We start from the raw sequence: 13,158 nt of genomic DNA, 5'->3' as shown, positions 1-13,158 counted from the left end.
TCCTATTCTTGGGAACTATTACCTGAGAAAACGTTCGTGGTATTGGGAATAGACTCGGAATATTGGACATTCTGACACTTCCTAACCTCGTGCATGTCAAAACTCAGAGCCTTACAACACAGTTAGCTTTAATGTTCATTTTGGACCTTAGAATACTGGTTCATTAATTATAAAAAACGTGACAAAGTCATGTAGAAGGTTAACATGAGGGAAAACTGTGTGTGTGTGTGTGTGTGTGTGTGTGATGGAGAGTGCTATGGAAACTCCATGCTCTGTGCTCAAATTTTCTGTAAGTTTAAAGTTTTCTAAAAATATAAAGTCAATTTTAGGGGCACCTGGCTGGCTCAGCTGGGAGAGCATCCCACTCTTGATCTCGGGGGTCATGCATTCAAGCCCCACATTGGATGTAGAGATTACTTCTAAAGAAATAAAAGATAAAGTCAATTTTTAAAAATTAAAATAAGGGTTCATCCCATAACAGTATCAAGGAGTAAAGAAAATTAAAAAAAAAAAAAAAAAAAACAAACACACACACACACACACAGGAGCAATTATGACAATCTACCAAAGATAGGTGATTTAAAACTAAACCCAAAAAGGAAAAGGGGTGGCAACAGTCTTAGGAAGCTTTTCCTGTGATCCAGCCTAAACCGGGCTTGGAAATCTGTGAGGACAGAGTGACCTCATGCCCTGTGTCTGGCAGGAGCGGAGCACAACCACCCGTGACCTTGGTGTAGGGTACCAAGGAATGACCCTGTGCTGCAGACAACCCCAGGAGTGCACAGAGGGAGAGCAGCCGGGGCGGGGGGCAGGAGGGGCCCTAGTAAACACGGTCCTGGGCAAACAGCCGCCCACGGAAGAACAGTGAAAACATGAACACAAGACAAGCGCAGCCCGTATATTCAGGTGAGCAAAACTCTCCCAAACCAATTGCCCACAAGAGTCCTGAGATAGTCTAGCATCGTGTCCTGATGTTTGAAAGGCTGAATCATATTGAGGATATCACCCTAATACTGGCCTCCTGGTATATCTCCAGGGTGACTTCCACCTACATCAGTCAAAGAGGATCCAGAAGCAAATAACATGCCTCATATAAATTAACTAGAATGAAACCTGTAGCGGTCAGGATTCAAAGTAGCAAGTCCGCAGGTGCCCGGCTGGCTCAGTCTGTGGGGCACGCGCTCTTGATCTTGGGGTTATAAGTCAGAGCCCCACATTGGGTGCGGAGGTTATTAAAGATAAAATCTTTTTTAAAAAGTAGCAAGTTAAGGGGCACCTGGGTAGCTCAGTGGGTTAAAGCCGCTGCCTTCGGTTCAGGTCATGATCCCAGGGTTCTGGGATCGAGCATCCAGCATCACATCGGGCTCTCTGCTCAGCAGGGAGCCTGCTTCCTTCTCTCTCTGTCTGCTTCTGATCTCCGTCTCGTCTCTCAAATAAATAAATAAATAATTTTTTTAAAAAAAGTAGCAAGCTAAGACTTCATCTTGGTAAAGTTAAGCACTCCTATACCACGAGTGAGCTCACAATGTACTTGGATAAACAATTCAATTCACAATTTACTGAGCACAGACCGTGGCCTGGGCACTGAGCTAGGCAGCAAAGACTGGCAAGGTAGGTCCTACAAAGCTGTACCTGGTTAAGATCTTCCCTATTTTGGGAACACTTTATTCAGAAAAGAGGATTAAGGTAGAGAGAACAATGACTAAAAACAAAAAGTTGCGGCAACTAAGATCAGTTAGGCTAAGGACAAGTAAGAAGAATAAAATGAAAGAGAAAAAGATTTAGGAAGAACAGGACAAAAATTCAAGGTAGGAAATAAGCCGCGTGATCTTTAGAACTTTTTAAAGAAATGTCTGGTCTTGGCTTAAAAAGAAAAAAAAAGAGTGGGGGGAGGGGATGGCACGGCTGGTTCAGTCTATAGAGCATGTGACTCTTGATCTCAGGGTCCTGAGTTCCAGCCCCCCTGCCACCAAAACCCCAAAAACAAACAAACAAAAAAACCCCAGAAAACAAATGGCAGGCAGCACCTAGATCACACAAATATTAGTCCCCAGGACTGAATGTGCTGAGTTCATTCATTCATTCATGGCATCATGGGGCCTCTGGAAATAGAAGGTTTAGGTTTCCATGACGTCTGCACGGCGCCCTCACTTCCCGTGTGCCGGGAGCCCGCCTCGGGTATGGTCCAAGTGAGGGCCCCCGTCCGACACGAACGGGGGCACCACGACAGGCAGGGATGCAGGTCATCAGGATTCATTTAAGGGCAAAGCGCGGGCATCCTCTCAAGTCTTTCACAGACCAGCAGGTGAGAAGGCTGATGGGTCCCTGCGGGTCAGGGCTCACAGAAGGGGCTCCAAGTCAAGGCCACCACGGTGGGGCTAACCCCATCCCACTGACGGAATCTTTGAGGAGACTGTTCCGCCGGCTTCACAGCGTGGAGAGGCTGCTGCAGGAACGGAGGATGATTCCCCCTAGAACCCGAGCGCGCCTCACATCAAACCTCCAGAAGGCACCGGGAAGAGGGTCCGCGGGCGCGTTCCTGACAGGTGAGGACGACCTCGCCTTCCCCACACTCCTGGCTGGGAACTGGCGACAGCCCGGGCCTCACAGCCCCGGAAGGCTTTGCTGATAGTTATCAGTCCGCTCCCTTCTTTAATTCTGTCCTGCACTTCCTCAGGGCTCTTCTGAGGAATGTTAATGACAGACTTTTCGGACTAGAACTCATTTGCTAAAACACCAGGCGGGGACAGAAGGGAGAGATCACAGGTCACAGGACACCCTTGGGGAGAAATTCTGCAGAAGCAAAGCAGGTTTCCTTTGTGAGGGAAATCTCTTGGTGTCGGCTGGGGCACTTCGAGCCAGAAACTGAGCACTGGCCAACAAATCGCAGCAGAAAGAAGTACCCGGCTACACTGCCGTCTAAAAACTGTCTGATGGAGAAGTCCGCCCTTGGTAAACTCCAAAATTCTAAGCCGACTGGAAGATGACAGCCTGCAGTGCCGTGTCAGACAAAGAATTAACTAGAATTAACTACACACAAGCCCCGATGGAGAAGGAGGCTTTTTTTTTTTTTTTTAAGTTTTTACTTTAATGCCAGCATAGTTAACACACAGGGTAAGAATGGTTTCAGGTATACAATACAGTGATTCAACAATATATCCCTGGTGCTCACTACAAGTGAACTCCTTAATCCCCATCCCCTCACCCTCTCCACTCTGGTGACCGTCAGTCTGTTCTTCATAGCCAAGAGCCTGTTTCGCGTGGTTTGCCTTTCTTTTTTTCCCTTTGCTTGTTTGTTTTGTTTCTTAAATTTCACATATGAGTGAAATCATATGGTATTTGTCTTTCTCTGACTTATTTCATTTAACATAATACCTTCTATCTCCAACCATTTTTGCAATCTTTGCAATCTTTGCAAATGGCAAGAGGCCATTCCTTTTTCATGGCTGAGTAATATTCCATTGTACTAAGAAGTAGGCTTTTTAAAATTCGCCTCCTAACTTAGCACCAGAACTTCTCAACGCTAGTGGAATATGTTTTATATAACACCTAAGGTTAGCTACCTGTTGTTCCTAAAAAAAAAAAAAAAAAACCAGTCCACAATTATTACAGCTGAACTGACATAATGTTCTAGCATTTCAGTTATATTCTCCCTGCTTGCACTTGCTTTTCAAAGCAAAACACAAAAATCCCAAATAACAAAAACCCTGTAATATTCCCCACAAAGGATTTCCAGATGCTTTAGCCCAAGCACCCACTCCAAGCTTCACACTTGTCAAGGAAGGGAGGCAGCCTGTCTGTCCTACAGGCTCAGGGCCCACTGGGCTGTGTGCTCACACCCACCAAGCTACCACCGGACTCTTGGATATGCTGGATATGATCCTAAAAGCACAAAACAGTTCCTTCACTTTCTCTTAAGGCCACACTTTCTTAGGCCACAGACTTTAAAGCCACTGTTTTTATCTCTCTGGTCATAGAATTTTCAAAAATAAACTCTCCAGAATCTGCCCAAACCCATGAGCCATGTTCCTGAATGATCCACAATATACCCACATGCATGTAAGCTTGAATACATCCTTTCAAGGTTCCCTGATGAACAAATGACCGGTAAAGAGTCTGAAGCAGGAAGAGACAATATCATCCCTTTGCACCAGAAATATATACTTCCCATCTAAGGGCCAATGGCAGGTAAGATTTTCCTCATGAAATTTCTAGAAGCACCAATCTTTGGACCAAAGAAAACTCATAATAACCCCCAAAGGAGGGTTGTTTACACACATTTCATAGACCATCATCACCAGTAATATCTGATATTTTCAATGGAACCAAAGGAATGCTAAGCAAGTCATAATTAACTATTCCCATATTCTAATTAGCACCTTCACACTTCAAATCACACCTACATCTTGAGCCTCAGACAAGTCGGTTCACGTGTCTGAGCCTTTACTTTCTGGTTGCGTTTAAAATGGTACCAACATGGTTTTCTGGAGTCTCCTACGGCCCATCTCTTAGTGAGCATTAATTAGCATCTGCCACAGGTCAGGTGACAGAGAGACTGTAAGCAGTACAGAGGAAATAGGAGATTGGGCTGGCTCATTTCTTTAAATGCAAAAACCAAAGCAATTAGGCACAGCCGAATCCCAGCCAGAAAAAATAAACATCAAAAAGAGGTAATTTCTTCAATACTCTGCCTGCTGAAGGGTTTTCAAGCAGGCCTAATTTCAAAAGCGATTACACTTTAAAGGAAAAATTCCAAGTCATCCAAGAAAGAAAACAAATACGGGAGACACCGAATTTCTCAAATTAAAATTTCTATCCTTGTAGTAGTGTTGGTTTGGCGAGTGCCCACTGCCAAGTCTAAGACACCAAAGCCTATAAACCTGCATGATTAGGTTACACATCCCTAAAACGGGAAAAGAGCTCCCAATTAAACGACAGCTCGCCAAAAGTTGTAAAATGCAGCCCAATACCCAGGCCCTTAAATTTTGGGAAAAAAATGGCATGTTTGAAGCATGAACTATGGCATTATTAACACTGCTGTAAAGAGAGGAAGAGGAAAGGGTCAAACATTTCTTATGAGTATAGACCCAAAGTGTGAAGTCCATGTGTACTGTAATTACTGTCCACTGAGGTTCTAAAGGGAAAATATAAACGAGCTGACACGGTATATTATTACGTTTTGATTAGTTATTTCCTACATTGGGTCCCCAAACTACATATTGTGTATGCTGCCATGTTTGTGATTATCAAAGACATCGGAATATAAATTAGCAATGGAAAGATGAGCTACTCTTCTGAGCTACCAGAGCAGAGGCACAGATCTTCCACAGAGGACCCGTCTCAGCCGCTTTACGCCATACGAATACCAAATTCCCCATCATCACGGCTCACAGCAAGCTAGCAGACTATTTAATAGAGTTAGCCAGCAAACTTGGTTAAAGAAAGCATCCACTTTTCCCTTCCTAGAAGACAGAGAGTTCCATTTTGTGGTTCTTAGAAACATTTTTAAACCACAAATGAGGGCTCACTAATATTAAAGTCACAGGCAACTGGTAAACAAGGTAAAAAGTCAGATCTAGCATCAGCAAAGTTATCAGAATGCAACACAAGTCTCGCGAGAGAACAGTTCAGGTCAGCTTCCTTTGCTCAAGCCTTAGGAGAATAGCACTTAGTTTTTCAACACGAGGGACCAACGACCTTTCTGTCTTGTAGAAAGGAGGGTGATTTCTCTATTTGGGGGGTTACTAAGAGCTGATATTTCCCAAATCAAGATCATTTCCACTTTTTAACAACATTTTAGGGCGGGGTGCCCATTTAGTCTTGGATTCAGCAACTACAGCCATTGAATACTAAATTTTCTCTGTTTAGATAGCTTCTCACAACACTCATATTGTTTCTAATCAGGCTATGGCATTAAAAAGCTAACCTCACAGAGCCTACCCATGAAAACTAACCTGGCAGCCTTTCAGGGGTTCTCAAATTAGGCCTGACCACCGGGTTAGGGTCCTTCAAAATCAGCGCTGCTATTTAGAATACACTCTTCATCGTGTTTAACGAGAAAGCAACATGAAAAAAGAAATCAACCACAAAACCTACACCAACTATCTCTTCCAAATAGAAGCCTGCCCAAGAATTTCAACCAAATCCTAAAAAAAAAAAAAAAAAAAAATTGTGAAAGCTTCACAGCGTTTCCTTTTAAACTAGATTTCTCTAAAGCATAATAGCATCCTTCAGAAGCAGACAAACAGGCCCAAAAGACAAAGGGAATTTTTCCATTTAATGTTAGGTTATAATAATGTCATATACGCTTCGAACCATCAATGATGAAAGGACTTTAGAGAAAGTGCCCCAGGAGGCGGTGTCTTTAAAGACCCAGCCTCCGTCTAGCACAGCTGTAAATCTTACCTTCTGCGTGTTTGGCTTGATACAGCGAACAAAGAAAGGATTAGAGGAGCTTAGCGTCGCCATTAAGGAATGCAGAGAGTCCTAGTGGAAAGGAAAAAGTATACGTTGACTTAGTCTCTTATGATGCCTTCTTTCCATTTCTCATCATTCGAGGCAACAATCAGAAACAGGAATAAAAACCAATATAGACCATAGGATTAATAAGAACTTTTATTTTTAACATTGTCATTCTAATGTAAAATAAAGGCAAGATCCTACAATTCGTAGACATGAAATGATTTCGCAGTATACAAAGCTCCTTTGTCACTTCCTTGAAATAGTATCATTAAAAACAAAAATAAAAGCATTGCGTTAACCAGCAAAAACAGCAACCCTAGGCTATTTCGATGTTGCACGCAGAAAACCTGTTCTCTCCCCCTCAGAGTTCTTTTTCTCCTAATTCATTATTTCCATCAAAATGACCGTCTCTACCAGTATTCCACCATCTCTCAACTCTTACCCTCAAATCACCAGGCAGATCAATTTCCTGTAACACCATTTTTTTTTGTTTTGTTTTTTTAAGATTTTTTGCTGTGGTGGTTGTGAAGAATTTTTAACATTTCCCAAAGCAGACAGAGCTTGTAATGAGCACTCCTCACCGGCTTCAGCTTGTAGCTAATCTGGTTTCCTCATATGCATACATACGATGCCCACCTCTCACAGGAAAGCAAATCCCAGACAGCACATTAGCTCATCACTCAAGATATCAGGATGTGTTATCAAAGGCTACACACTGTCAAACACGCATGTAACCATCGGATCATCATCCTAAAAAGCTTTAACAGGAATTCCTTAATACCAATATTAAAAGAAACAACTGTCTCCAAATTCATATTAAATCTTCAAGTGTCTCAAATTTCATAATTTTTAAATGGTCCGTTCTCTGGGGCCCCTGGGTGGCTCAGCTGGTTAAGCGTCCGACTCTGGGTTTCAGCTCAGGTCATGATCTCAGGGTCGTGAGATCGAGTCCTGTGTGAGGATCCGTACCCAGCCCAGAGTCTGCTTGAGGAGTCTCTCCCACTGCCCCTCTCCCTGCACTCTGTCTCTCTCAAATGAATAAATTTTTAAAAAAAAAATGCTTCTTTGAAATCAGAATGTAAATGAAGTTCTCATGTTGCTGCTGATGGGTCTTTCGGTCTCTTAAACCACTGGTCTTCCCTCCATTTCTGGCTCTTTTTTCTTCTCAAGATCTTGCTGATGACACTGGGTTTCTACAGCAATGCACTGAGGTACTACTTCTCTGCTAGTTCTAAAGCTTTAGAATTTCTCACAGATGACAAAATGGCATCACACACATGGCCCTTCATGGCTTCTGGTACCGGTTTAACTCCATACAAACTTCCTGTCAGCTGGCCCCCTCTAGCCACAGTCTTCCAGCGACAGGACTCAACATTCCTGTCTCAGGACCCTTTCTCCTGCCTGGTCTCTCGACCCGGAAGGCCAGCCCACTCTCTGCCATTTCCTTGATTCCCAGAGCAATATGACCAGATAACCACAAAGCCCTCCAAGGCAACTCCAGGCGATGCCACCCTGGAGAAAGGTGACATAACAATGCCACTGGAAGGTGGAGAGTCTAGATTTTAGAGTCAGACAGGTTCAGCTCAGATCCTAGTTTCAGTCCTCAGAGGGACTGAAGGGGTTTCCATCTCTCTAAACCTCAGTTTCCTCATCTGTGAAATGGGACCACAGTACACACTTAAAAGATCGCAGGAGAAACAAATAAGACCGCGTGCAGGAAGCAATTAGCCCGGCCACTGGCACATAATACATACACACCAAGTGGCAGCTATTTTTTATTATAACCTACCTGGGCCGAACCAGCCCATCATGTCACACAGTCCAGCACCGTCAGCAACACTGGTGTGGCCCTGGCTCATGGCCAGCTGCCCTGTATGGCAGACCTCACACAGAACCCCACCGGAGCCACCCCGCTCTGAAGAACTAAATGAAAGACCCTTTGAAGGCAGATTTAATAAATGTCTATAGACTGACAAGCCTCCATTTCTCTTCACATTGGGATCTGTTACTTGGGGGTGAAACAGAACAATTAAGTTCAGAAAATGGTCTTTGTATGCTCTATCTCTAAACTTTCTAAAATGGCCAAATATTTATTTATTTATTTATTAAGATTCTATTTCTTTATTTGACAGAGAGAGAGAGATCACAAGTAGGCAGAGAGGCAGGCAGAGAGAGAGGGGGAAGCAGGCTCCCTGCTGAGCAGAAAGCCCAATGCGGGGCTCGATCCCAGGACGCTGAGATCATAACCTGAGTCGAAGGCAGACGCTTAACCCACTGAGCCACTCAGGCGTCCCAAAAATGGCCAAATATTTAAAATGCAAAAAGAACGGTCCTTATTTTCCCTGAATTCTGGGTCTCTGCACAAGGTAACTGACACTGATCTTATTTAAATATGCGCTCGCTTGGTCCTAATTCCTAACTAGGATACTGTCAACGTATCTGGGAAAAGTACAAAAATCCAAACACAGAAAGAAATATGCTCTATATTCATCGGAGCTTTTAAATACAAATCAAAGTGATCCCACATGGCCAATCATTCCTTCAACTTAGAATAAGTAGTTATTTGTTTTTAACAAGACAAAAAAAAAAGTCTACACGTTTTCATCTGACTCAGAAAAAGTGTATTTTGAAAGCACTGTCTGGTGCCATAAAAGAGAAAAAGAAATAAACAGTTCCATGGACCTCACATTCCCTCAGTTCCTGCTTTCAACTCCTAAAACCACAGCAACCGTGGACTCATGGAAGTCGGCAGTGAGACTAACCTTGAACTGTGAGCTGACTGTGGGCCGTCGATGTTTGCTTCCACATTTCAAGGTATCCTGGTTATTGCGGCTTGAGACGTGTTCGAACAGGTCATAGATGAAGTCGAATCTGTGTGAGCAGAGAGCAGAAGGGCCGTGAGTGGCCAAATTACTAGGTGCTGGATTACGGTCATTATCATGCCTGTCCCCACTGGAAGTGACCCACGGAGTCCAGGAAGAGCTAGGCAGCTTCCAAAAGTTTCAAAGCAACTACTGCCAAAGAGCTTTACACTGGAAAAAAAAAAAAATGTGTCCACTAGGGTCTTGCAGAAGAGAAGTGGATGGGGATGGAAGTGACCCAGAGAGACAGGCCACCGAGAGTGCTGTACTCCCAGAGGGCCACCTAAGTTCCTTGCAGCCTTGATGTCTCTGCCTGGAGGAGGGAGATGTTTCTGCACACGTCTCGCAGGCCCACCCGGTTCACAGGGGGAAAGTGCTCACCCGCCGTGAAGCACACTAGCGTTTTCGTCCTGCCTCCGACCCTTCCAAGCTATGCGACTTGGGAAGATGCTGGACTTAGCTTCATTTTTCATTTGAGAAATGAGGGTAATTTTAGAATTTATGTTATTGCTAAAAAGTACTATGAAATGGCCACTACTAATAAAAAGTAGGGCGCCTGGGTGGCTCAGTGGGTTAAGCCTCTGCCTTCAGCTCAGGTCATGGTCTCAGGGTCCTGGGATCGAGCCCCGCATCGGGCTCTCTGCTCAGCAGGGAGCCTACTCCTGCACACCTCTCTGCCTACTTGTGATCTCTCTGTCAAATAAATAAATGAAATCTTAAAAAAAAAAAAAAAGTAAAAGGCTTCTTGATAACTTCTTCTCTTTCTAGCATAGAAGATGCTCCAGCTATGGGCTGTGAAGTCGGGGGGAGGGGCAGGTGGCTGCCCCGAGAGCAGGGAAGGCTGAGCCAGCATCTGAGCATCCCTCCCTCCCAAGACAGCACGGTCAAGGCTGCTCTGCCACTTCTCTCTTTGCCCCCATTGCTTTTTCGCTTTTGTTCCAGGCTGCTATGTCGTGCTCTCCCTTTGAAGTTCTCTAACTGTGTTCTGAGCGCTTTGGAGAAAAGCTTGGGTTCTATGAAAATGTCACAGGTGTCAAAGGTGAAAGAGAGCAGAGCCAGCAACAGTCCGAGCCTCTCACAGTTTTGCCGGGAGAAACCTGGACTGGAACAGGAACTTCTTTACTCCAGTCACAAAACCCCTTTATGTGACGACAGAGGCGACCAGTCAAACGCCACCCTGCGGACCTCCGCACCCATGATCCTTCCACAGCCAAGGGCTTCTATTTAATGTCAAGGTCATTTTAAAATGTATTATTTAAAATCTGACAACTATGAAATTGCTTTGATAGATAACATGCTATGGTATTTTTAAAACATCACCACTATTATTATTTTTTTAACCTCTTTTTTTTTTTTAAAGTAAACTCTACCCTCAATGGAGGGCTCGAACTCAGGACCCTGAGTTCAAGAGTCACATGCTCTACTAACTGAGCCAGCGGGGTGCCCCTGAATACTGTCATTTTCATACATCCGAAAACTCATCTAAAAGTGAGAACAGCTCACAGTTCTGTAAACGGGGAATCTTCCCACAGGAGAGTTAAAACAAATCTCCATTAGCTTCTAGTTCTAAGTTGCTAAACTGACATTGAAGATGGGCTTCCTTCACCCCAATTCACAGCTGTCTGTGTGACCATGTGGCCACCGACAGTTACATTCCTAACAGTCTTAGGGTTTTTAGTAACGGTGCTACTGCCCCTTCTTGGATGATAAAAATTCATTTCTGTTACAGATTCACGCTGGATCTGAACCAAGTACCCACAGCTTCACCCCAAGCATTAATCCCCCCCTTTCTCTCACACACAGCCTCCTGCTTTAATCCTCACAAACAGACTAACCAGCTACTGATGTGACCGTGTGAATTTACAATTCATGAATGAACGTGTGAGTTTGTCATCTTAGTGGAGTTAATACTTGTTTATTTTTTCTGACATCCCTTAAACTAGGGACAGATGGGTCCAACAGACCCAAGGCTGAAACCAATTTGACACGGAGCTCTAAGCTTGTTGTGAAGAAAGGAGGTCATCCTGGTTAAGATCTTAGGTTTTGGAGCCCAGCAGAGCAAATCAAAAACTAGCTGTGGGCTCCTGGGCAAGGCACTCCATGACTCCAAGAATCGGTTCATCTCCACACCAGGATTAATAGTCTCAAACTCACGGACCCACACACTGTGCTTAGAACACCTCACTGAATGGTCGTCACAACTACTCGCATTACTTTCTATATCTCGGTCATTTTATTAATGAAATGTTGCCCATGAAAGGAGATAATAGGAGATAATAAACCAAGTTGCTTCCACATTAATTTTTTCTATATCTGTAAATCAAAAGCACTTGCACATATAATACTTTGCTTGCTAAGGATGTCTTGGGGAGGAGACTGACATACCGGCTTTCTCTTAGCAAGTTGAGAAGATCATCTCTAAAAGTGTCTCTGTTCTTCTCCAAGATGCCCCGAACATCATACTGCACCTGGTTTTTACAAAAAATAAATGAGAAATGGTACAACTGATCAAAAGAATAACTTCAGGTCATAGCATCTCCTTTAAGAGCTAGCCCCATGAAGAGAAGTCATTTTGGCACATTTACGACTGGCTTCTGAAATTACTGTTTCTCTAAATACCAAATGGGCAAATATCGCTAAGGATCTTAATTAGGAAGTTACCTCTCCAGCATAGTGTTTCACTCCGAAGTGGTTGACCGCAACTCTGGGCTTCACGTAAAAGTGGTTATTCTAATAAAGAAACAAATACAAATGCCTAATTTCACTTACTGATTTGCACCAACTTCCCGAGAGAACTCACTACAACAGATCGTGCAAACAATTTGGAAAACCCACCACGCATCAGAGGTTGAGGTCAGAGCATGTGACACACTTTATCAAAACCATGTGGGTCTTGTCTGTCGTCGCAGAAGTGAGGTTAAATTCTATACTCATCAACTAAATGTGGGCACGTTCTGACGAGTAGCCCCAAGTCTATCCCTTTAACTTATTTCAACTTAGTTCTAGCGACTGGGGAAGAGAGCTTTGGTTTGAGAAAAAATTATGTGTGCAGGGGCGCCTGGGTAGCTCAGTGGGTTAAGCCTCTGCCCTCAGCTCAGGTCATGATCTCAGGGTCCTGGGATAGAGCCCCACATGGGGCTCTCTGCTCAGCGGGAGCCTGCTTCCCCACCACCACCCCCGCCCCCACCTGCCTCTCTGCTGCTTGTGATCGCTGTCTGTCAAATAAATAAATAAAATCTTAAAAAAAAAAATTTACATGTGTGAAGCACAGAGGAGACAAGAGTACTGAAATATCTTATGTGTAATCTGATCTACAGATCTGCTACTCAGCCATAATCAAGAATTGGCAAGTTTTGACATACAGCATGTTGATTGTGTAACTTCTCCAATAAGGTGCTGTCTGTGGCTTGAGGAAAATGGCTTTCTTCATTGATAAGGGCTAGGAGACCAAGTTTCTAGAAGACAGAAAGAAGTGAAATGAATTAAAAGTTGAATGCCTCAAAATATATCAGAGCCCCCTTCCCCCTCTCTCAAGTGTCCATTAAAGGAAAAGGCAGAGCATTTCTTGGTTTAAAAAAATTCAGAATGATACTAGGAAGATATCCAACGAATTTAGTTCCATAGAAATAAGGAGTTCAACCAGACAATAGGTTTGAGGAAGCCAAGTATTTAAACTCAACCTTGCACATTTGCATGTATGTTTCCAAATGGTTCATTGTGTTCTAAACATTCACATCTTTGATGTGCATGTTCGCACAAGCGATTTTGTTCCCATAAATATGAATCAGCCCAGCGAGACACCCTTGGGACTGCTACAATGCTTCAACAATGTTAC

The 13,158-nt window shown here is 43.7% G+C and overlaps 1 protein-coding gene across 1 annotated transcript in view; it reads right to left on the bottom strand.

Annotated features, from left to right (window-relative positions):
- Window positions 1-13,158, bottom strand: part of MYO10 (myosin X) — a 91,817-nt gene that overhangs the window by 65,645 nt on the left and 13,014 nt on the right. Inside the window, exons 7-11 of the mRNA XM_080804086.1 lie at window positions 12,686-12,778; window positions 11,985-12,053; window positions 11,709-11,791; window positions 9,225-9,333; window positions 6,406-6,486 (exon numbers count right to left, since the gene is read on the bottom strand). Coding sequence (XP_080660212.1) covers window positions 6,406-6,486; window positions 9,225-9,333; window positions 11,709-11,791; window positions 11,985-12,053; window positions 12,686-12,778 — 435 coding nt within the window. The remainder of the gene's footprint in view (window positions 1-6,405; window positions 6,487-9,224; window positions 9,334-11,708; window positions 11,792-11,984; window positions 12,054-12,685; window positions 12,779-13,158) is intronic.

Source organism: Martes martes (assembly GCF_963455335.1).
Source record: "Martes martes genome assembly, chromosome: 5".
NCBI lineage: Eukaryota > Metazoa > Chordata > Mammalia > Carnivora > Mustelidae > Martes > Martes martes.
Note: the sequence above shows the minus strand (reverse complement) of the source record. Positions and strands in the feature narration are given on the sequence as shown.